The sequence below is a fragment of the Gouania willdenowi genome, chromosome 1, assembly GCF_900634775.1.
Source record: "Gouania willdenowi chromosome 1, fGouWil2.1, whole genome shotgun sequence".
NCBI lineage: Eukaryota > Metazoa > Chordata > Actinopteri > Blenniiformes > Gobiesocidae > Gouania > Gouania willdenowi.
The window spans coordinates 11,701,221-11,727,114 of record NC_041044.1 but is presented as its reverse complement, the minus strand read 5'-3'; the positions used below and the strand labels follow the sequence as shown (position 1 = coordinate 11,727,114).

Sequence of the window (25,894 nt, the reverse complement as noted above, 5' to 3'; positions counted from 1 at the left end):
CTGTGCATCTGTGCTGGATGGAGGAGGATGGAGGAGGATAGAGGATGGAGGGGAGGGTTGATGGGCTTCTCTGTGGAGGCAGTGGTGGGAGGGGTAGATGGGGAGACCACTGTGGATGGACAGAGGTAGAGAAGGAGAGGCAGGGAGGAAGGAGAGCTGCTGAAGCCGTGGGTATAATATTCATGAAAAGTGTTTTTTTTTTTCCTCCTCTGGCTGTGGTGACACTGCTCTGCCTCCACAAAGACGGAGACAATGGAGGAGACGAGCATGAAGGAGAGGAGAGGAAGCAAGAAGAGGCTGGGCTCATCTTGTCATTGATGCTCGGGCGATCAAGGTGAGTATTTTCATTTCCACATCCTGCATCTTGGCAGCCTGTAGGTCAACATATGTGTATATGTGTGTCAGTCTCACACATAGCTTTTGCACGGTGTGCAGACAGGCGTGACAGAGGGGCAGTCCTCATGCAGTCATGCTTTCAGTGTGTGTGTTTTTATCCATGCATATTTGGGTGTTTTGTAACAGAACTGCAGGATGGTGCTTGAGCTGCATATTGATGCATTGCTGCTTGGTTTTTATAAACTGCTTTATCTCCAACAGAGCTAACACAGCTATGGTGTGTGTTGATATTTAATTACTTTTCCCATTGTCTGTGTGGATATATGTCACTGTGTCACTGTGCATGTGTGGATTTATGATTCTGTGCGGTCTGTGTGTTCCTGGTGACCCCAGTAAAGTCAACTCCACTGTCCGTCCATACCAGCTCAGCCACAAACACACTCATATTCCGAATCCATCCCATCTGATAGAAATAGGTCATCTTGGATCTCTCAGCAATTATATAACAAAGGAGAGCTTTGGAGTTTCAGTGTAAAATCAGTAATACTAAAAGAATCGCTACTGCAAGGCCACCTCAGCCAAAACATTATGTTAAGTTCCCCTCCTAATACACTTTACTTGTATCTTTTAAAGCATAAATCCTCTATGATTGTTTTCCAATGGATTTTGGGTTTTTTCTATGTTCAAATACATAATTTTCAATTGTTTTCCATAAGGTGAAACACATATTTTACCTGAAGGATCTTGTTCAATTTGTGATGCATCTGATGACTCCATTAGCAGGACTCTGAGTTCCAAAACTAAAAACTAGAGATGACTCTGAATGTACATATTTTTTTTCCTTTGAAATGCTTGTTAACTCTTCATTTTGGTATTTTAACAGGAAACAGTTTCAAGGATGGATATCAGCAAAATCGAACCGGGAATTTGACATTCAGGGTTGTCGGATGAGGTCACCTTCCACACATCTTCTGAAGCTGAATTTGAATTCTGGTTTTGGGAAGTCAACTTAAGAGAAGAGCAACCTGTTTGGAATCCCACTATTTATTTTTTGGATTTTGTATTCTTGGAGTGTTGATACACCATGTTGGATGGGTATAGTGGAAAGCTGGAGAGCTGGATCATTTCAGAAGCAGCATGAGCTCTGACTGGGACGGTCATTTTGCTCATCTGGCCAAACAAAGGCAGCATGGTGTGAGGATACTTTTCCTACCAATTTCTTTAATCACTTTCAGCTTTTGAGAAAACTAAAGCAAGAGGTCACCTTTCTGTATCTCAACCTGGAGCCTATGAAGGATGTGCCTTTCATAGGCTCCAGTCATAAAACTGCAGAGTTCACTGGATTCCAACTATCCGAACATTTCGCAGACTGAGAGTGAGCGACATTGTTTGCTGGCTCAGTCAGCTCCAATGGCTGGTGACCCGGTCTGACCACAGTTTGACCTTGCAGTGACCTTTGACCACTCCGGTCCTGGCTCTTCATCTACTCTGCTGCCTGGGTTCCGGAACACTCCGCCCTGGGGCCCAGAACGAGCCAATCAGGATGAAGAAGAGCCGCAGCGTGCTGCTGGTGTCTGGAGAAGAGGTAAGAGAGGAGAACATAAACAACTGACTGTAAGATGGTGAAGTGGACTGTGTGAGTGTGTCTGAGTGAGACTGAGAGAGAAGGAGAGAGTGAGAGCATCTTCACACATTTTGATCTGAACAACATCAAACGCAGCATAGAAGCAACACAGCACTGTTGCCTAGCAACTCCTACCATTCCCCCAGTGTTTTGTTGCTACGGTACTGCAGTGCAGATCAGCTCTAAAGCTCAGTCTGTGGAGGCGCTATCTCAGACACACTCGCGCATGTACACACACAGGATTAAATAATTAATAGGCTGTTTTTCTGTTGAAGTTTCTTCTCTCACTAAAGTATTATTATTATAAAGTTATACAATTGGTGCCCCCCCCAACCCCAGGTTTTTCTTGTATAAATAGAATGCATAATGCATATATTGTAATTATTTAGGTGCAGTGTTGTTATATATATACTGTATATATCTATATATACTGTATATATATATATTGTTTTAGCTCTAAAGGTGTCCCTTCTTCTTACCTGCCCACCCACAGAGCAATGAAACTGATGTAACAGGTGCTGGGGAGAAGGCGGAGTCTTCTCGCCCCAGCCGATCCTATACGCCTGGTGCTACGCTGGGGGCTGAGCTACGCAGAGGGAGGAGCAGACGACTCTCACCCAGTCTCCAGGTAGCAAACGGTACCATGGATGCATTCCAATGTTTGGTAATGGGTTATCATAAACCACAGGCCCACCATAACTTTAACAACCTCTGTATAGGCATGTAGAGCATGGTACACCAATTTGTCAAGATAATGAAGACAACAAAGCTTTAACTAATTCACTATACCCTACTCTCTCATGGTTGGTAAGGCTGCTCTAGCTTCAACACTCCACTTTATCCAAGCTCACTCACTATAACCTTTCATTTCTCTCTTCAATGCATTTTTACCGTATCAGGTTTATACTTTATAGAGCCTAGTCCATCTTACTCAGCGAGGAAGGCAGCGTAAACTCTGAAAAGCAGATTGTTTGCTTGACAGGCTGGCTTGACTAGCAAATACTGTCCCTTGCTGCAACCCAACTCACTACTGCAAACTGAATTGCCCCTCTGGGATAAATAAAGTTCTGTGAATCTGATTCTGAAATACTGTGCTCGGTTATTAGCAATATGATTACTACTGCAACAACACACTGCTCACATTCATAAGAAGAGCTGATGCCAAAGGACTACAATGTATAGCGTCGCTATAAATGCATGGCAGCCATAAGCCATTTATCACTGTTGTATCTTCTCATACTTTAAAGTAAAAATGATTGACTAAAATAAATCTTTAATACACTGTAGTATGGATAGAGATGAGATAACCCTAAAAAAGCACATATCCTTCACATTGAGTCGGCATCCCTAATTAAGGCCCTACCATGTGAAGAGGTTAGCATTACAAACATCAATCACGATATGAATAGAAATAGTTTCTTGTTTGATTTAGGGTTTTTCACCTGCTCTGCAGTGTAAAACTGTTCAGGTATATGGTCAGGTTTGGGGTCTAAATATCTGATACTACTGATGTATCATCTCTCTCAGTAGAGGAATGTGCAACGAGGCCCATTTGGTGGGCTGTGGAACAGTTTTCAATTTTCAATTGCATGAGGTGTGTCATGGCTCACAATACAAACAGCAGCAGCAATGGTCAGGGCCATACAATTCTAAGTAAAGTGACTTAATTAAAATAGTGCTTTTATGACGAAGTAGTTCAAAAGCACTTTACAATACCAGCCCATTCACACACAACTGTTGGATAGAGCTTCCATGAAAGGCACTTGTCAACCTTAGTCACATAAACAGGTTTGGCCTTGGGATTGAACCCACAGCCTCTTGATCAGAAGAAGACCCCTCTACTAACTGAAGCACAGTCGCCCATGGCTCATGATTTATAGTCTCAGAAGATGACAAAAGTTGGCATTGTAATGTGAATTTTAGGGTTAGGGTCATTTGAGGCTCGAACTAACATTTTCTACGTCACTGAGTTAATTAGCATGAGACAACTCTGCGGTACAAATGTTTAAAACGTCTTCTAGCTCATTGTAGGAATTCTACAGCTGCAATAATAAGTAATATATAATATTAATAAGTTGAACGCATAACTAATCCACAACTATTTCATGTTGGAACATCCTCCATGTCACTGAGCTAATCACCATGTGTCAGCTTCAGCTGTTAGCTTTTAAAGGCAGGTGTCAAACAGCTGTCAAAAATTCTGTTATTAATCCAAAAATCCAAAGATACACATATTGAGGACAGCATGGAGATGTTGGTAGTTTGTTTTTAACAATGATTTATTATCACCTTCAGTGAAAAACTGATGTTTATAAATGCCATTTTTTGCATGAGAGCAAAATTCTAAATTCTGTTTGAGATAAAATTCTGATATTTTCAAAACATCATCTACAATGACTGCGAAATCTTGTCTTTGTTGATTAACATTGAACATGTATTTAGCAAATATACGTTTACATGACCATTTCTGGTCCAATATTTTGATGAATTGTAGGCTCAATTTAAGATAACTGAAATATCTGTGTGGATGGTTTGTGTTGCACCAACTTTGGTGTCAATTGCGCAAAAACTGTGGGAGGAGATAACGTTAATATGTTTCACTGGTTATGAAAAAAACAGTGTTAGACTTCATAATTCAGTGTTGGGCTTACATTTTGGTGAAAGTTCCAAACCTGTAATGCATGTGGATAATTGGTCTGTTTTTGCAGCTGAGGAATAAAAGTAAATTCCTCTTTAACCTGACCTTGTAAACAGTTCATTCCTAATGCTAATTGAATTCTGAATCAAATTTGAATCCAAATTAAGTGGCTGGTTTATTCTGATTTCAATTCTGAATTAGATAACTCCTCTTTCTTGTAAAGACTTAACTTGGTTAAAGCCGCTTTAAGTTAATTCGGGTCATTTTGCTCTTGCGCGACCTGCGATGATGACGCGCTGGTGACGACATAATTCAAGATGGCGGAGGCCCGGACTTTAGCCGAGACTATTTAAAAAAAGCCTTAAAAGACATGGATATAATGAAAAGAGTGGATGGACATAGGCATAAACATGTAGATTTTCACACGGACACACACAGACTTATTAAACACACAACAGAACAGGCTTCACCGGACGGCTAGCATTAGGATGCGGAAGCGGAGTAAATGTGTCCCCTTACTGCTGCACAGGCTGTAATATCACCAAGTTTATCATTTGAACTGTTGTTAGAGCTACTATCTTTACCAAGGAGCAACTATTTATTCCTGGTTACTGTTTTCCGGAGTTTTACTGGGCTTTACTTACCGGAGATTAGTTCCACCTCCGCGGTCCAAACTGAAACCATGTGTTATTGTCGAGCTGTTGCTTCAAAACTACAATCAAAATAGAGGTGAAAGCAGTTTTCATGTGGTTGTCTGTTTCAGCCGACAAAAAAGGTTTGTTGTGTGTTTTTCCTGATAGACTTGATACGTCATGTTCTCCCCGTCCAATCAGAGCCTTCCCAACCCTCAGACCTAAAGCAGAATTAACTAAAGTTGAATAAACCAGTTTTCCATGTAAACCTCAATTCAGTAATTACTATTTCCATGTAAACACGAAGCAGAACGCTTTAATTCTGAATGATTTAATTTGGAATAACTAATTCCAAAATAATAAATATCATGTAACTGTGGCGGTCCTGGGTTCAAGCCCTGCATGGGTTTCCTCCGGCTACTCCGGCTTCCTCCCACAATCCAAAAACATGACTGTAAGGTTGATTGGAGTCTCTAAATTGCCCATAAGAGTGAAAGAGAGTGAGTGGTTGTCCCAGCGCCCAATGAGAGCCGGAGATTGGCACTGGCAGACCCCCGCGACCCTGAACATCATCTATGTAACTGTGGCCATTGTGATGATCGTTCGCTCATGGGAAGAAGGATTTCCTTGGAAGGAGAAGAAAAAAAGAGAAACATGCATCTTAGGTTGCCAATAATCTATGTTTGTTTATCAGACCACGCTTATCCATTACTGGAATGTTACCAATAGAAGTGTTAAATCTGTATTCTTTAAAAAAGAAATGAATGTTTCCAGATTATAAAGGAATCTGGATGGATGAAAACCCTGCAGGCCCACTCTCACTTCCATAAGTAGCTCTGTAATTCTACTGCAGCACCACAAGCAGTGAATAAGAGTCTCCTTTCATTTAATAAACACATGCATCCCCCTACATTAGCTTTTATTGCATTAGGTTTTACTTTCGTCCAAGACTTGTGCAACAGCCAATTATATTGCATCAATGTAAGATGTAAGGTAATGGTTTGAGATAATTCCTTTCCATAAGCTCTGTTCTACTCCTTTGTGTTTACGTATTTCTCCTGACCTGCATAGCAAAAGTTGCACACTTTAGAGATAAGGCCAAGCCTGTGGACTTCCTTGTCATTTTGCCTTTTTAGAGTTAGAAAGGAACATATGTTATATAAGCTTTTGTCTGATGAGAGTGGAGAAATACTGTAGTTGGTTACAAACTTGATGGATTCGGGCTGTATTTCCACAGACAACATCAGGACCATCATAACAGTCGCTTATCTTTTGTTCTCACTGCTGGCCTCCAAACCTAAACTCTCCATTTTTCCTAAAGGGACATTATCACTAGCGTATATAGCATAGCTAACTTGAATAAAAATTAAAAGGTATTCTTTAAATAATATTTTTTTTTTTAACTATAGGTTTAAACCCTACCTGTAGTGAACCAAATTTGCTAAATATACTTTTACTATATACTAGAGGTTTTTTGGCGCGTTTCCACTGGCGGTATCAGCTCAACACGGCTCCGCACTCCTCACTTTCGGGACCCGATAATGTTTTTCCAGAACGTTTCCATTGAGCACCAATCTAACATGTGGAACTGCCAGACTCCGCGGATTGCACTTTTTTGCTGCCATCCTCACAAGATTGCCAGCAAAAATCAATGGTGGCCAAATGCTTCCTCTCTGTGCGTGAGTTGATGACTCTACGCTGTGATGATTCTCTGAACCAATCAGTGTCTGCCTACGTCACATTTTCAGACCAGGACTGCTTTTTTTGGAACCTCAACAAAGGAGATACTAAAAAAAAGGTACCATGGAGGAGGTACTTTTCCCCCAGTGGAAACGGGAAAAAGGAGAGTAGAGCTGATGCCACCTGTGGAAACGTGCCATTAGCCAGCTAACATTTGTCATAAGTTCTTGTTAATAGACACAACCCACTAAGTTAACCGCTCCTTGTCTCAGTCCTTCACTGGTCTGGCTGGTGACGCAACAACATTGTATTGGATCTGACATTGTGTTTGCTCTCAAAGAATTTTCCTCCTCAGAATCACAGTAATATCCTTTCTGTCTTCTCTGCTGGGATGCATGGTCTCTGTCCAGTTTGCTCCTTTTGTACAGATGTATTACTCGACTGCTGCTTGGTTTTATACTAGATTTACTTTTTTGTTAACAAAACAATAAAAAAAAGTGGAGAACAATGTTCTCAAAGACTCATTAATCTTGTCTAATCAGTTGCTGATACTGAGGAAGGGGTATACATAGTGTGTATGAGTAAACTGCCCTGTTTTCCTCACCAGGTGCCCTGCTGGCTCCGCCCTCGAGATCGCACCCGGTCCCCAGAGGTTCTCAGCAACGTTTTGCGTCCCACTACCCTACCACTTCGTATCCCGCCCCGTATCTCCATCACACACGCAGACGCAGACAGGTTGACAATCTCTAAACTTAAGCAGCCATTAGCCATGCTATTATGGGATGTTCCCTGGTTGGCCCTATTTATTCACTGTTTACTCAGTGTGGATAACTGTTAACATTGTGTGTTCAGTTCTGAAGCAGAAAATGGAGTGTCACCAGGTCACACCCCTCTGGGCTCTCAGAGTCCAAGCCTCACCCTGAACACCTCATTCCAAGGCCAGAGAAGAGAGTCCTTTCTCTATCGCTCCGACTCTGACTATGATATGTCGCCCAAGACCGTCTCACGTAACTCATCCCTCGCTAGTGAAGGGTGAGTCTTGGAAAGTGGAATTCAGTAATACGTGCTTTACTACATATTTGCTCTTAATCATCTCTTTCTTTCATTTTCAATGCCTCCAATGGTACTGCCTGATTGCAGACATGCAGCAGAAGACTTTATCGTCACACCTTTTGCTCAAGTGAGTCTGACTATGAATTCCTTCAAATACAAGAAATACCTCTGTATTTTAGACAAATGTGTAAACTTTTGTTCTTATTCCAATGATTTAGGTACTGGCCAGTCTGCGATCAGTACGGAGTAACTTCACCCTCCTTGCCAATGTCTCCACACCGACTGTCAAGTCAGTACTACCACTAACACGTTTACATTTAAATAATGTCTTCCTCTTGTTTTTAGCTCTTTTATTTTCTAAACACTGTGAATAAATGCAGTTCATAATTTCCATTACAACATGACAGTATGAAACCAGGGCCCCAGTATTGAGAGAAACCGGTGGTAATTCTTACAAAAAAGTCTTTCTAGGTTGTTCCTTAAATTGGTTTCCTTGTACATTTACAGACTATTTGTGTCCATTGCCTTAGTGTATTATCATAGTATCATAGGTATTCCTGAATTTAAATTGTCTATAGGTAATTATGTAACTGCTAATGCAAAATATTCAAAAATGTTTTCAGTAAAACTGATTAGTTTAGTGGATGGGTCCTCGACGGGCTTTTGTCTTTTGTTTTATTGTGTGTCATGTGCAGGGTGAAGTAAAATAGTCACATATTGTGCCTAGAATCGAATAAACAAATTTTTATTTAACTTTAAAACATTTCATTTATTTTTTAAATGTTCTTTTTATTGTCCTTTTTTTTCAATTTTAATTTTGTTAAACTTCAGATATCTAAAAATAATTCAGAGATGCATGTCGAGTTTAAAAATGACTTAATAGCACGAAAATCAAAATCGAAAAAAGAAAGATGCTAATTTTGCATTCTCTCAGTTCATCCAGGTCATGTTGATTTTATACCTTCCTGAAAGGACCATCTTGGAACAAGATTCAAACTCGCTACCAAAGTTGAATTTGGTTTCAAAATCTCTTCAATTAACCTTAAGTCCAGTTGCCTCAGCTAAGCTACCAGAATACATGTCAATCAGCAACTCCCAAGGCCCATAACTCTAACTGGTGCAAACATAACCCTTAAAAACCTGAAAGACCATAACACAAAGTTTCAGCTTTTACTGACCGACCCCTGCTACTGCTGTGTTTCAGGAGGTCTCCTCTGGGTGGTGTGTGTGTCGGTCCCAGGGTGACACTGTCAGACCAGCAGTACCAACAGCTTGCCCTTGACACACTAGAGGAGCTTGACTGGTGCTTGGATCAGCTGGAGACCATTCAGACACACCGCTCTGTCAGTGAAATGGCCTCCAACAAGGTACAAACTCAGCACCTACTTGATGTTTGAAATTACTCAAAACTCAAAGCTTGTTAATAATCATTGTACGCACTTCAAAAATGAATGGCCAACATCTAAACAATGCTCCTGTGGCAGTTTGCAGCACCATTGTCCCATGCTAGCTGTCTGTGCTTTATTTTGTCCATTGGCTGTGGAGACAGAGAGGTTTGGAGATGTCGACCAAATGAAGGAATTATCTAATCTGTCCATCCATAGATCTGAGAGACCTGCTGGGTTCACACCTGACTAACATCTCACTGATGGATTCAGGACCAAAGCAATTCACAGATTTATACACCAGCAGCAGAACTTTAAAGTATATTTTGAGGCTGACTGGGAGCCAGTGTTAAAACTTTAAAATCGGACTAATATATTCTGCCCTCTATATTCTGGTTAAGACCCGAGCTGCAGCGTTCTGAATCAGCTGTAGCTGTTTGACTCTCTTTTGAGGAATTCCTGTCAGAAGACCATTACAATAGTCCAGCCTGCTGGAGATAAAAGCATGGACCAGCTTTTTCTGAGTCATTTAACCTTTAATTTATTCTGGCTGATGAATGTCAGATCTGAGTCAATCAGAACACCATGGTTGATTTGGTTTTTAGCTTTTGAAAATTAAGACTCATGGTAGTCGCTGACAGCAGTCCTCTTTTCCCTGTTACCTTAATCTTGTCATGATTTAGTTGAAGGAATTTTTCACTCCTCCAACCAGTTCACCTTTTCTAAACGGACACACAACACCTTTATGCGACCATAGTCATTTGGGTTCAGTGATGGATATAATTTTGTGTCATCTGCACAGCTCTGATAGAATGCGTCCTAAAGGAAGCATATAAAGGCTAAACTGAAGGGTTCAAAGAACAGAGCCCTGAGAAACCCCATTGTTATTCTGTCAGATTCAAAGTTTCCAATGCGCTTCTCCAAGTAGGACTTAAACAATTGCATTACTTTTCCCTTTAATAACAAGAATGATGGAGGAATCTTTGCACTGATCCTGCAAATGTATGAGCAGATGATATTGTGATGATATTGTGATGTGATGACCTTGAAAGTAAACAGATGATAGTGGAATTAGGGTATTATTGACAAATAATCTGCTGCAGGCAAATTTGTTTATTTCCCTTTCCACATATATATATATATATAACATTGTATGACATTGTCACAACTTTATTCATGAGAACTTTATATACTGTAGTAGGTCGCAGGAGATGCTGGCGCCTATCCCACAGGTTAAGGCATAAAAGGCAGCGTAAACACCTTTCGATGGGACGCTATTGTATCGCAGGGCCACCACTATAGGACTTCATCACACGATCCCTGCACTGAGAGGCAGCAATACTCACACAGTGTGCCACAGAAAACAACCTGAATATTGCAAATACTTCAAAGATCAGCATTTGGTTTTCATTTTGAATAAAAACTTTAATTCATGGGTGTCAAAATCATTTTAGTTCTAGGGCCAAATAGGAACAGTTCGATCATAGGTGGGCTGCAGGTTTTAGGTTGGAAAACTAACAATTTCAACAATATTGTTCCTGAGTTTGCACTTCCAGTTATAATTTAAACATAACGTATAGAAGGCATCAACAATATCTAAGAAATAAGTGACAGATACTTAAATGTCCTTTTGTTTATTTATTTTTTTGACCAATTTTTATTGAATTTGGGGAGATTTGGTGGAATAATTTGAGAAAAAATGCAGGATTTGTGAAAAAAATTTGAGTTCTTTCAACAACAAGAATAATTGTGTAAATTACCAAATAAGTCAGTTGTGAAGCTGAATCGGAAGCTCTGAAGGGCTGGATGTGGCCCCCGGGCCTTCAGTTTGACACATGCTGTATTGCAATAATAAAATAGACGGTATCTGTATCTATTTTAATTTATTATCTGTTCAAACTGTACTTTAAGTTGTATACATGTATAACATTTATTAGGAGTTTTTTAATAATCATGTTTCAACTGAAGCAACAAAATGCCATAATAGAATTTAAATGTAAAACAAAGCAATCTTTGCCCTGTTTTGAATCGTATCAACTAACCCTGAGTTCACCTTTGAGAAAAGACTTTAATGACTGATTGTGTCTGTTTTCTTGTTTTTCTGCCACAGTTTAAGCGGATGCTGAACAGGGAGCTGTCCCACCTGTCAGAAATGAGTCGCTCTGGGAATCAGGTGTCTGAATACATCTCCAGCACCTTCCTCGGTGAGTGCCATAAGCATCTGACGGCTGTTCACTCCTCATACACAGGTGACCAATAAAAAAATAAATAAAACCCCTTCTGCACCTGTTTCCCTCACCAACCACCCGTCAATCTGTAGAGAAGCAGAATGAGGTGGAAATGCCGTCGCCGACTCTGAAAGACAAACCAATGAGTCACATCAGCGGAGTGAGGAAGCTGTCTCACAGCTCCAGCCTCTCCAGCACAACCGTGCCTCGCTTTGGCATAAACACTGACCACGAGGATGAGCTAGCCAAGGTGTTGTTTTTCATTTGACTTGTTCTGTCTGGCACTGCGCTCAGTTTTCAAAATAAATCTCTGTACACACACTTCAGTGTGCGTGTGCATATGTGATGTGTCTTATTTGTTTAATTTTAAACCAGGAGCTGGAAGACCTTGACAAGTGGAGTTTTAACATATTCAGAGTAGCAGAATTCTCCAATAACAGACCTCTGAGCTGCATCATGTACGCCATCTTCCAGGTAAACACAAACACACACACACACACACACACACACACACACACACACACACACACACACACACACACACAATGGAGTCAACTTTTTCCTGAAGTGTTGACCGATCCTGTTTATTCGTTTTTGTCTCTCTCGTTCTGCCTCAGGAGCGGGAGCTGTTAAAAACTTTCCGAATCCCAGTCGACACCTTTATCACATTTGTCATGACCCTGGAGGACCATTACCATGGAAACAACGCGTACCACAACAGCCTCCATGCTGCAGATGTCACTCAGTCAATGCATGTCCTCCTCTCCACACCTGCGTTTGATGTGAGTCCTCGTGTAACCTGTGTGAAATGGGTAAAAGCTGCTCATTGTCACAATTGTCACTGCATCTTTTCATTCATTCATTCATTCATTCATTCATTCATTCATTCATTCATTCATCAGGGACAATACAAACATCATGGCCTCAGATGAAAAGGAAAGGAAATGAAAATGTGTAGTATATGGGGCTTCTAGTTCTGGCTAATTTGCAGTCCTTGTCCCTGGCCAGGTTTTGTGTTTAACAAAAACAGAAATTAAATTAAAATAATTAGTGTGCTGTTGTAATTGCCCATTGTAGAAAAGACAAGAGCTTATCATTTAAAATCACATTCAGTAAGTGGTATAATCTCATGGTTTCTTACTTGACACATCCTGGGTGAGACGTCAATCACAGAGAGAGATTATCAATATTTTATATTTAGACCTGCCTTCTCCCAGCCATGCTCAGGGAGAACATTCAAACTCAATACATGTTTGTACTCACGTTCCAGGATGTGAAGCAGTGATCACATGACTAAGTGATACTAGATCCAAAGTCTCTTTTCTTTAATCCTCTACCTATTTGCTGCTTTCAGGCCGTCTTCACTGACCTGGAGATCCTCGCTGCACTGTTCGCTGCAGCGATCCACGACGTGGACCATCCTGGGGTTTCCAATCAGTTCCTCATCAATACCAGTGAGCGCTCTGTTCCACTAACACATAGACCAGTGGTTCTCAAACATTTTTGGCTCTAGTTCCCCCTTTCTCTTACTTTTGAATCCAAGTACCCCTTTTGTCCTACTTCAATATTTTGCTCAGAATACTATGAAACAACAACAATAGAGAATAATGATGGAATGGTTGAGTTGTAACACACATAATAAATATGTGTACATATTTAGGCTTCCTGAATAGAATTATTTCTATTGTTTTTATCATTTCTGGTCATCTCCCTTCTGATGTGGGACCAAGACAGACTTTGTATTTTAAGTATTTAAAATCATTTCAATCATCATTTTGTGTGTTTTTTTGTGTCATTTTGTGTGTTTTTCTTGTTGTCTGTTTATTTTATTTTTCAATATTTTTGTCTCTTATTTTGTGTTTTTGTTGGTATTATTTAAATTATTTTATCTCTGTGTGGGTCGTTTGGTTGTTTCTCTGTTATTTTTGTGTATTTTGTTGTGATCTTGTCTGTTTTTCTCTCATTCAGTGTGTCTGTGTTGTCTTTTTTTATGTTGCTGCTGATAGAAAGTATCTTTCTCTCTTAGAGTGTGTGTTTTTGGTGTAATTTGTTGTCGTTCATCTGTTCTTTTTATTATTCTGTATATTTTCTGTATAGTTTTTGTTTTTGTTTTGTGAGTTGCTGGTAATATTTAGTATTATCATTTTTAAAAAAAAAATTAAAACGATAAACCCCCCATATTTTTAATGCTTTCATTTGTTAATTTTCCCCTCTCTGTCTCTCTCAATTACCCACTGTAGATCCATCGCATACCCCCAATGGAGAAACATAGACATAGAGTGTATGTGAAGACACGGGGTTTATAGCTCCTCTCTCTGTCCTCAGACTCTGAACTGGCCCTCATGTACAATGACGAGTCCGTCCTGGAGAACCATCACCTCGCTGTGGGCTTCAAGCTCCTACACCTAGAAAACTGTGACATGTTCCAAAACCTCACCAAGAGGCAGCGCCAGAGTCTTCGCAAGGTCGTCATCGACATGGTAACAAGCTCTTTCAAAATTTTGGGTCCCAAGAAACCCAAGAAATGCTTTAAGGTCCCTTAGAAATCTAAATCATTTTTAGATCAGCACTGCCAAGTATGTCAGAGGAGATGACATCTTTAATATTGTTTCTTTCTTTCTCCCCTGTAGGTCTTGGCCACGGACATGTCAAAGCACATGACTCTGTTGGCTGATCTGAAAACCATGGTTGAGACCAAGAAGGTGACAAGTTCTGGTGTTCTGCTTTTAGATCACTACACAGAACGAATACAGGTAGTTCCTCCTGATTGTATGTAGAATGAGAAGATGTCATATTAAGTGTGTGTGTGTGTGTGTGTGTGTGTATGCAGGTACTGAGGAACATGGTGCACTGTGCTGACCTTAGTAACCCCACCAAGCCTTTACCGCTATACAGACAGTGGACGGAGAGGATCATGGAGGAGTTCTTCAGACAGGGAGACAAAGAGAGGGAGAGAGGGATGGAAATCAGTGCCATGTGTGACAAACACACAGCCTCCGTGGAGAAGAGTCAGGTAACACAACTGAGACACAGTATGGTTGTGGGGACCAACACTAAAGAGATTGGACATGAAAGAGAAACATCTCAGTTTGTCTTTTCACAGGCGTGCAAATTCCGAGGGAAAATATTAAGTAGGATGCTGATGTCATCTTTATAACATTTGCACAGTCATTATACAATCATACCGTACAAGACACAGTAATGACAACAATTATTCTCTAATTCTACCCTTTGCCCATACATCACATCACAAATTTAACATATCCTATAGAGGCCCTCTGTTTTGGAATAGTTTGCCACCTAATAAGATCCATGTCCTCCTACTCACTCTTTAAAAGGCAGTTAAAGAAAACATCTTCTTCATTCGTGAATCCTCCTACATTACACATAATTACTTCATGCCCTCTCTCACTTTATTCAATGCCACCATGATTACAATCCACGTGTAATCTGTATGTTTGTATTCGCATGTGTATGTATATATATTTTAAGTTTGTATTTCTTTTTTGATCTTCAATTACTATTTTGTTCAATATTTCCATTTGTCTTTTGATATGCCTTTTTGTGAACTTTGTTTATACATTAATTTTCCTCATACATCAAATAGTAATTGTGCATTTTGTGTCAATTTTACAAGTGTTTGTCTATTAGTGTTTATTTTAAATTGTTTTGTGTTTATTGAAATGGGTGGAGCTCTTATACAAGCCTTTTTGGCTTCGTTCTTTTCTTGCACCTTAAATATTTTTGTTTTTTTAATGTTTGCTATATAAATAAAAAAATAAAAAAATAATACATTGTTTTAAGTTTAAGCAAGGGTTTTTTTTAATTATGTTTTTCTGCAAAACTAAATTAAAATAAAGAAAACTAAGCTGATCATCCAATTATTGATTGTTTGTGTTTTTATACTCGGTGAATCAGTGCAGCTCCTCAGGTGTGTTGTCATCAATACTGCATTGACTGTATTTTTAAATGACTGCAGGTGGGTTTCATTGACTACATTGTTCACCCTCTGTGGGAGACGTGGGCTGACCTGGTTCACCCGGATGCTCAGGAGCTGCTGGACACACTGGAGGAGAACAGGGAATGGTACCTGAATACCATGCCTCAGTCTCCTTCACCGCCTCCCGATCGACACCTCCAGCACGACCGCTTCCAGTTTGAACTCACCTTGGAGGAAATGGAGTACAGTAACCACAACCACATACAGCTGAGGAACAGCAGTGGGAGGACTGGGAGCAGCAGCCAAAGAAAACAAGAGGAGAAAGAGGACAGGCCCAATGAAAACAACAAGGTGGCTGAGAATGATGATGATGAGAATCACAATGGGAAACACAACGGAATTCAGGACCAGGAGGAAGAAGAGGAGGAGGAAGAAGAAGTGACTAATGCAGCAGAAGGTGAGGAAGAAGAAGGACAGCAAGACAACACTGGGGAAAAGGATGACAGAGAAGATGGTGAGGGTGGAGGAGAACATGCGGAGGAGGTAGAGCACGACATTAGTGAAGAACTAGAAAAAGTAGATAATATGGAGGAGGAAAAGGTAGAAGGAGAAACAGAGGATAATGAGACAGAAATGGAGGAGTTGGTAGAAAAGGAGGAAGATGACACTGATGAAAGAGTGGAAGAGCAGGTGGAGACGAAGGAGAATGTGGAGGAGAGAGAAGAGTTGGAGAAAGATAAGGAAGCAGTACAAGACGAGGAGGAGGAGGAGAGTTAGTCCAGTGACAAAAGTACAAGATCAGTAAGGGCAAACAGGATGTAACGATGAGGTAGGAAGAACAGCTGAATAACAGCTAAACATGCCCCCGTTTCCTGAGTGTGTTACATGAATCTCTCAGATCAAATGAAGGTCTCCAATTCAGGTGTCTTTAAAATTTACAAAAAGACACAAAAGAGAGAAACCCTCTGTGGATGAACGAGCCCATGGCTCTGTGGTGACAAATTAATTTCCTTGTCTGTACATCCATCACTGCCGTAAGGAACAAACTGAGGGATTAAAATGGAAAGGATGAGAATTTGTAGTAAAAACCCTTTGTAGCACCTAAAGAAGAAAAAACAACAACATGCAAATAATAATGTGTGCCTGTTCAGATCAAAACCCAATCATCTTCTCTCAGTTATCGTCAGTCTCGTCGATGAAGAAGGTGGCGTTAAAAACACAGAGACCATAAACTGCCTACAAACAACTTCTTCCATTTGTCAGAAAAGTGAGATAACTTTAAAGTCTGGAAAGTGTCGTCTGTTATCTTCTATTTCTGTCTAGACTTTACTCCTGGGAGAACAGTGTTATCCTTGTCTTGTACTAACCTTCAGGCAACAGTGCTGGATTTCTTAAACTTTCTTAAGTTTAGCTAAGAGGGCTGACCCTTCACCTGTGTCAAAGAAAAAAGAACATCTAGTATTCATCCAACAGTAATGGGTTCCTCTGAAATATGCCACTAGGTCCCACAACCAGCACTGAAGGTTAAGAGGAGGGAGACTCTTCATGAAGAAGCAATGACACTATGGGACCAGGCTAGGGATGAGATGGTCTTCCACAAACACCTTTTTGATTTTTGGTTTATTTCTAATAACAAATGCATTTTTTGGCACTTTATCTAACACCCCTGTTACATATATGTACATATCAAACATGTATTTTAATCTGCTGATGTCATAAATTAAAAATGATCAATGAAGTAAACACATTGCCTTTTATTCTTAAATCAAAATAATTTATTCTACTTTCTTTTCAGTTCAGAAATGGTTTCTCAAAAGCTCACTACTTAAAATGATTCATCGATCACAGCACAATGTTCCCATTAGAACCAGTGGCTCCAGTGCCAGATCTGGTTTATTATTACATCAGCTGTTGACTCAGCGCTTTAAAAAACATGACAAATATATTTCTTTTAATTTCATTTAGGAAACTACTTGTTACTGGGTCTCAAGGAAAGTAATGAATTATAGTTAGTGCCTGCATTTTAAGATTTTTCCAGATTTTGTACTTTCAAAATAAAAGAAATAAAGTTCCTAAACTTACATTGAAAAAAGCTGTCACTATTATATCACTATAACCTGTCCTGGAGTTATTTTATAGTTCAGGATAAGTTCATTTCTTAAAAGTAAAAATTATACAATAATACAATACAAAAATATTATTAAATTACACAGTTTAACACATTTTATTGTCATATGCCAACATATTTCTCTCTTTTTTAATATTTAAAAAGATATTAAGAAATGACTCACGTTTTATTTTCTCAGCATTGTATTAACTTAATAACTAGTACTTTCAGCAAGGGTTGCAGTGGAGCAGAGGTCATCGACATTAATCTAAATATGGCGTAGATGTATCAGATTGTTTTTATTTCCTTACTTTTCATGGTAATACTCCTCAAACTTTAATGTTTCTTGCATCTTCCACTTCTTTGACCCATGAATCAGAATCCTCTGATGATAAAAAAAAAAAATAACCCTACATGTCTTTTCCAACTTTTTAATGAACAGTTGTCACGAGTGAATCCTCACTTGTATCAACACTTTAAACTTCAAATATTTTCAGGGCCACACCACACTGCGTCAATATCCCTCACCCTGAAGTGTGACTCTAAGCAGGAATGATCCTCTCTGTGGCGCTTTAATACGTCATTACTTAATGACAGTGAATTTGGAAAAATGATAAGAAAAGAATGGGAGGACTTTCTATTAACAAACGATTCTCTGGAAATGTCACCGTCCTGACTTTGGGAAACCGGCAAGGCTGTCATCAGAGAGAAGATTATATCAAACGCTTCTTATAAGAAAAAACAGGAACAGATAGCAGAAAAAACGATTGAAGAAAAAAATTAAGAAACTTACAGAAGAATACGCAGCTAACCCACCTGAACTTTTATTCAAAAAACTCCAAAATACAAAAATTAATTTGGATATCATCTTATCTAAAAAAAATTGATTTTATTCTGCAACAATTGCGATCAGGAACTGACCCTGAAGATATTAAAACCTTCCTCAATAACTTAAACCTACCACAGCTCACCATAGATCAGAAAACCACCTTAGACTCACCATTTACCTTACAATAACTACAAAATGCTTTGGATAGCATGTCAACAGGCAAAGCACCAGGTCCAGATGGGTTCCCTGCTGAATTCCTAAAACACTTCTGGTCAATGCTGGCTCCGCTCTTTTTCAGAGTAGTAACAGAGATTAAAAATAAAGGTTATGTAGGAGGTCACATGAATACAGCAAACATTAAATTATTACTTAAACCAGACAAAAACCCCATGTTACCCTCAAGCTACCGTCCCATCTCACTTATTAACACAGACCTAAAAAATATTTTCAAAACACTCACTTCCAGGTTAGAGAAAGTAGTACAGTCAATTATATACCAAGACCAGACAGGATTTATTAAAGATAGACACTCCACAGACAATGTGAGAAGACTGTTTAATTTGATCAACATGGCACAGAACTCTAAAAAGAAAACAATAATCTTGTCACTAGACGCAGAAAAAGCATTCAATAGAGTCAACTGGTCATTCCTCCTTGCTGTCCTTGGCAAATTTGGCTTTGGAGATTCATTCATACAATGGATCTCCACCCTATACTCTAAACCTAAGGCCTCAGTAACCACAAACAAAATAACATCCCAAAGCTTCACACTACAGAGAGGAACCAGACAAGGCTGCCCACTCTCACCCTTGCTTTTTGCAATATTCGTTGAACCTCTCGCAGCAGCTGTACGTCAAAACTCTGTTATTAAAGGAATCCACTCATCCATCTCAGAACACAAAATAAATCTTTATGCGGATGATATATTACTCTACTTGTAAAAACCCCGATCCTTATTAGAAGAATTATTTAAACTAAAAAAAAGCTTCTCTAAACTATCAGACTATTCCATTAACTGGTCAAAATCATCAATCCTCCCTTTAACAAAAAATTCATGGAACCCAGTAGGCCAAAATCGACAATACCCCTCCCCCACAAATACAATTAAATATTTAGGCTTAAATATATCACCAAACTTAAATGAATCTAGGTGCTTTCTCGGGTGTGTATGTGGGGGGCGGTGGCTGCCTCACGGCTTGGTGGCTTGGGAGCGTCTGGGGGGCTGCTCGGCCGGGGGGGGTTGCGGGGGCTCCCTGGCCCCAGCTCTTTCTGCTATTCTGGCTGCGTCCTCGAGTCCGGGGCAGCGCTTGGGTTTACAGTGGCAGTTTCTTGGACATACATTGGTCTACGTTGCACGAGCATGCCTTGGACAGTGGGATAAAACTTGTAGTGGGCTTAACTTTAGACACGTTGATCCCAAATACCGGTTTCAGGTATTGCCATTCACTCCTTCCCTCTGCCCACAGCCACCACCATTATAGTTAAGCCTCACGCCTACAACTTCACATCTCACTCTCACTTTACACCCCACCCTTCCATTTCTCTACCTTGAATCGCTCCTCCCTGCTCTCTTCCCCCTCCACCTCCCCCCCACCCCCTCACCTGGGTGTAACACTGTCCTCTCTTTTTATATTCTCCCGTTAATAAAGTGTCTCTTACCCTTCCTTAGGGAGGGCTGGTGATGGTCACAATTATGCAATAAAATAATGCATTTTATTTAATTGCAATAACAAAAAAAAAAAACAAAAAAACTTCTTGTAGTGTTGACCTTTGACAGCATGTGCAGACAAAAAAAATGAAAAATAAAAATAAGAATCTTCTCACTCGCATCCAGGACAAAATCAATAACATCCCATCATTAAAAAAACTAACCAAGACAATATTCAATATTAGACACAGCACAGAACTCTTTCTCAGCTCCTCAATTCACATTGTGGTCCCCTTGGTGCCCTAGGTGGCTGGGGATGTGGTCGTCGTCCTTGGGCGGGCTGCTGCTGGTGCTGCTTCTATTCCGGGTCCTTATAGCCTGGGGTCCAGTTCCTGCTGGCTCTGGGCCCACCAGCGGGCACCCGCCAACTGTTGGTTTGGCGTGGCTCTGACCATCTGCTGGGCGTGGGCCTTGGCTCCCCAGCTGGGGTCTTGGGCAGGGGGCTCTCTGGGCTTTCTTCTTGGGGGGTTGGGTGCGGGAGTGTGGAGGGTGGTTGTTTGCGGGAGGCCTTGGCTGGGGATCTCGGGGCGTCTGGGGGGCTGCTTGGCCATGGGAAGGTAGCCTGGGGCTCCTTGGCCCTCGCTCTTTCTGCTATCCTGGCTGCATCTTCAGGCCCGAGGCGGCGCCTGGATTTACAGTTGCGGTTTTTGCACATACATTGGTCTAGGATGCACTGGCACGCCTTGGGATGTGGGATAAAACTTGTACTGGGCTTAGGGCTGGGCGATATGGCCTTTTATAAATACCGCGATATTTTTAGGCCATGTCACGATACACGATATATATCTCGATATTTTGCATTACCCTTGAATTAACACTTTGATGCACAAAATCACACCAGTATGATGATTCTATATGTCTACATTAAAACATTCTTGATCATACTGCATTAATATATGCCAATTTTCATGCAAAAAAGGGGATATCACAACTAAGTCAAAGTTGACATAACTGTATTTATTAAACAGTGAGTGGCTCAAACATAAAATTGTCAACAGAAAGTGCACGTTCTGTGCAAAATTGTCACAGAGACATTTCAAAACAAGACATTAGTGCAGGATGCAACTCACATGGCATTTCAAAACACAAAATTAAAGTGCACTTTTTGTACATAATGCCACCACAATATTTTAAAACAAATAGTGCCCTTTTGTGCATGTTGTCATTAAGATGACATTTCAAAAAAAAAAAAAAAAAAAAAAAAAAAAAGTCCGCGAGTTTAACGGTATGGTCATTTTCAACACCGCACAGACTACAAGCTGCGATATATCGAGTATATTCAATATATCGCCCAGCTCAGTCTGGGCTTAACTTTAGACACGCTGATCCCAAAAAGCTGTTTAGATATTACCACTCACTCCTTCCCTCTGTCCACAGCCACCGCCATTATACCAAAGCTTCACACTGGTCACCAGAATGGCTTGATTACACAACACAATAAGCACAATATACACAACTACAACTTCACATCTGACTCTCACTTTAAAATAATCAACTCTTCCCCACCCTTTCCAGCCTTGAGTCTCTCCTACCTGTTTCCATCCCCCTCACCTAGGTGTAACACTGCCCTCTCCTTTTATATCCTCCATATAATGAAAAGTTTCTTACCCTTCCTCAGGGAGAGCTGATGACGGTCACAGTTATGCAATAAAAGAAATTAATTTATTTAATTGCAATTACTAAACATGCATTGCTGTCTTAAAAAGATTGCAGTTCTTGTAGTGTTGATCTTTGAGAGCATGTGCAGAAAAGTAAAAAGAAAAAAAAAAGAAACTTTGGTAACCTTTAATTTTGAAACTACACATCAGAATGTTTTGAAACTTAAAGGGTCACACCATGAGGTTGTGTACTACATCCCTGAAGTGGAATGAGACTGTAATAACAGGGCGTTTTCTTTAAAAATTATTTTTTATTATTTTTTATTTTATTTATTTATTCAGTTTATTTCTGACATGGTTACATTCACTTTTTTTTTTTACATTTAAACTGTAACGAGACTGTAATAACAGGGTGTTTTCTTTAAAAATGAATTCAAAATCATATGTAATAAGTCTCATATTTGAAACTTTGGTGAGCTTTTATTTTGAAACTACACATCAGAATGTTTTGAAACTTATAGGGGTGCACCATGAGGTTTTGTACTACAACCCTGAAGTGGAATGAGACTGTAATAACAGGGCGTTTTCTTTAAAAATGAATTCAAAGTCATATGTAATAAGTCTCATATTTGAAACTTTGGTGAGCTTTTATTTTCAAACTACAGATCAGAATGTTTTGAAACTTATAGGGTCACAAGACAATATCCAATAATATCCAACCCTGAAGTGGAATGAGACCGTAATAACAGGGCGTTTTCTTTAAAAATGAATTCAAAGTCATATGTAATAAGTCTCATTTTTTGAAACTTTGGTGAGCTTTTATTTTGAAACTACAGATCAGAACTTGCTAGAATTATCTTAGCCATTGTGTTCATTTTTATGTTGGACTTTTTATTCACACAGATAAAATGTCATGGCCTCCATCTTCTAAGGCTTCAATGTGATCAGAATTAGGATGGTAAAATAATCAATTATTCAATAATCAATTATTTTACTCCTTAGATGGTAAATTTATAAGTAACTCAGCCATGTCCAAACATTTCCACAATGGGCCGATGTGATTGTAGGTTTTCTTCTCAACCAAGTAGCAGCACATCAGACTTGTTGTGTTCATAGGACGGTGCTTTTATTTTGAAGTCCGCCCTCAGACTGCATTACCGTACTGTCGTCAATAAACAGGCACCGCAAATTGGCTGGTGGCTAGAATGACCGAGGATTTCCGAGTGGAGGCTGGTTTAACCGCAGTCACAGACTGTGGGGGTAGATCCAAGGAGAACCCCTCCTGCGTTTTAGTTTGTGTGTGACGATCTGTCTAGTGTTCTGGTCATATATGCACATACGGAACAAACAGCGTTCCGTTTTGTCTCAGTACGAGACGCACCAAAATACTGCGGTCGATTCCGTATTTTAAGGGACGGGTGTCGACCCCTATCTACGGCATATTAACCATTAAAATGCCAGATGTGATCTTAAAACATAGTTAGTGAAACCTTTAACGGCCAATCAGCAAAACACTTCAAAATCACACATTTTCTGGTGGAAATACAGCGAGTAAATGCGTGATATTGTACCAACCCATGCAATGACATATTTAAGACCCACATTACTTATTTAAAGCAACTGCTCCAGTAACACATGACTGTGGGGACCCTGCTAATAAAAAAACGGTTTTTTTTTTTTTTTTTAGAAAATGTAAGTGAAATTGCTGCAGTTGTTAGCTGGCTCCTGATTGGCTGCTGAGCACAGAAACTGTACTTGAATCTGATTGGCTGAGAGCACATGAAAGGACTTAAAGAACACTGCAGCCACTTCTTTTGACTTTCATTGTTGTAGAACAGAAGCCAAGATGCAGGATCATGAAAATTATCACAAGGCTAGTAGGGTGGTCAATGAGGGAATGATGAATTCAACAATGCAAGACTCACAATGCCCTTCACAAAATCATTACGTTCAGTATCGACGAGTACAGACCCATGAGCAACTGAATGCTTTTAACAGGGAGGCCCCTGCTCATCTACCAAGAACCAATGATGGTTTAGTCTATTACAGCCAGCAACACCAACTGGTGAATGCACAGCCAACGGCACCACAGGAAGTAGGTCAGCAACCGTCAGTGCTTCAATTGTTCCGACGTCCTGACCGACCTGTAATCCTGGCACCAGAAGCTCAAGCTTCACTAGATAATGGAACCCCAAGAATTGTGTATCCAGGCTCTGTGGCCGCCCAACCAGTGGCCGCCCAGCCAGTGGCCGCCCCACCTGTAGCTGCTCTGCCTGTGACCGCCCCACCTGTGGCCGCTCCACCTGTGGCCGCCCAGCCAGTGGCCGCCCAGCCAGTGGCCGCCCCACCTGTAGCTGCTCTGCCTGTGACCGCCCCACCTGTGGCCGCTCCACCTGTGGCCGCCCAACCAGTGGCCGCCCAGCCAGTGGCCGCCCCACCTGTAGCTGCTCTGCCTGTGACCGCCCCACCTGTGGCCGCTCCACCTGTGACCACCCAACCAGTGGCCGCCCCACCTGTGGCCGCTCCGCCTGTGACCTCCCAACCAGTGGACACTCCACCTGAAGCTGGGCAGGCTGACATGATGCAGCATCTCCGTAAACGGAAACGAAAAGAGAAGTGCCACAACTCAACAGAGGATGAATTGGAGAAAAAGAAACGTCGCTTACAGAAAAACAAGGAAGCTTCCCATATGTATCGAAAAAATCAGAAAGTGTTCTTCAAAAACTTGACAGATCGTGTTGCTATACTGGAAAAGGAAAACAATACTATGATGGAGGAGATTCATGCCCTGAAAGCAGTCTTAATGAGCAGGGTTAGGAATCTTAGTGTAAACAATGCGGAGTAATGTAGTAATTAGAAGTGAATTACTTTGTTGGCCACAAATTGTTGGTTATTTTTGCAGCAAAAAGCCTTTGACTGCTGTGTTCGCACTTGAGTCACATTTGAATAAAGGCAAAAAAAAAACTAAAAAAAACTCACACTCTTTGTTTTAATTGTTCATTTTTATGAATTGTCTGATATGTGAGATTCCCTTTTTTTAACATGATTTGGTTATTCATTGTCTCACAAATATGATATCTAGTTTGCAAACAGTTTTTTTTAACAGATGTAGCTTTGTGGATGCCATTTAACCTAAAAAATATAGTATTCCAACACTTACAGCCAGGATCATAATAAAAGGTATTTCACTTCCAAGCCTCTGTCCAACTGTGCTATGAATTAATGGACAATGCCAATAATCCAAGCCAGGCCTTAATTAATGGTGAGTGCCAAAGAGTAATGTTGCATTAATGACAGTATTGGCCAGGGTGCAATCAAACATGATTTGAGAAGCTGTGTAATGTCAGTCTTTGATGAGATTCATAACAAATTTAACATATTTTTCTGTGAACATTTAAATAGTCTTTGAGTTCACATACTTAATCCATCAGTGAGAGACTACATGTCTAGAATTATTTCTTTTAAAAGACTTTGTCTTACCTATGACTTTAGTATTATTTCATATAGTGCGCTTCATGTTGCCGTTAATTCTATTGTTTATCGGTATTATTTAATGAATGTTTAGTCTCTGTCCGTCTTTGCTTGGGTCACTGTGCTTTTACTGAAACAGCTCATTTTTAAGATTGGATGTAAAATAAATCGTCATCAAATAAAACACTCTAAATAGGTCTAAATAGAGTTTGAATATTCGAGGATTCATGTTTTAACAATACTGTAGTAGTGCTGTATACAACCATGAAATGAAAAGATTGCTTTAGCAACTAATACATTTGTGCTCCGCTTTCTGGTTCATGCATGTGTGCTCATGCACAGATGGCTGCTAAAATGGCAAAAAACATTTTTTTTTTTTTTTTTAAACCAAACATGTATCATATCTTTCATGAGACCTACTACGACCCTTAACCACTGGCCCCACCCCTTAACTACACACACAAACCCCTCATAGTCACTATAACCCACTGTTTTGCAAACCTTTGGGGTCGTGATCTCATGTGGGGTCACCTGTAATGCCTAAAAACTGTACCGATTATAATTATATCTTTTTTTCAAATTAACACATCACATCACACAAACAAACAAAAATAATCTAACAATTTAAACTTTCTCAAATATAAATCTAGTAGATTAAAAAATGG

General features: G+C 40.1%; 1 protein-coding gene across 1 annotated transcript; it reads left to right on the top strand.

Moving 5' to 3' along the window:
- Positions 1–115: 115 nt before the first annotated feature.
- On the top strand, positions 116–17,259 carry LOC114465583 (cAMP-specific 3',5'-cyclic phosphodiesterase 4C-like). The gene is made up of 18 exons (XM_028450687.1): positions 116–167; positions 244–334; positions 1,220–1,921; positions 2,454–2,588; positions 7,518–7,645; positions 7,763–7,942; positions 8,051–8,090; positions 8,182–8,252; positions 9,168–9,330; positions 11,459–11,552; positions 11,669–11,826; positions 11,952–12,050; positions 12,194–12,358; positions 12,931–13,030; positions 13,902–14,056; positions 14,207–14,329; positions 14,407–14,589; positions 15,556–17,259. The coding sequence occupies exons 3-18, from the start codon at positions 1,880–1,882 to the stop codon at positions 16,291–16,293; spliced, it is 2,574 nt and encodes an 857-aa protein (XP_028306488.1). The 5' UTR covers positions 116–167; positions 244–334; positions 1,220–1,879; the 3' UTR covers positions 16,294–17,259.
- The last annotated feature ends 8,635 nt before the right edge of the window (positions 17,260–25,894 follow it).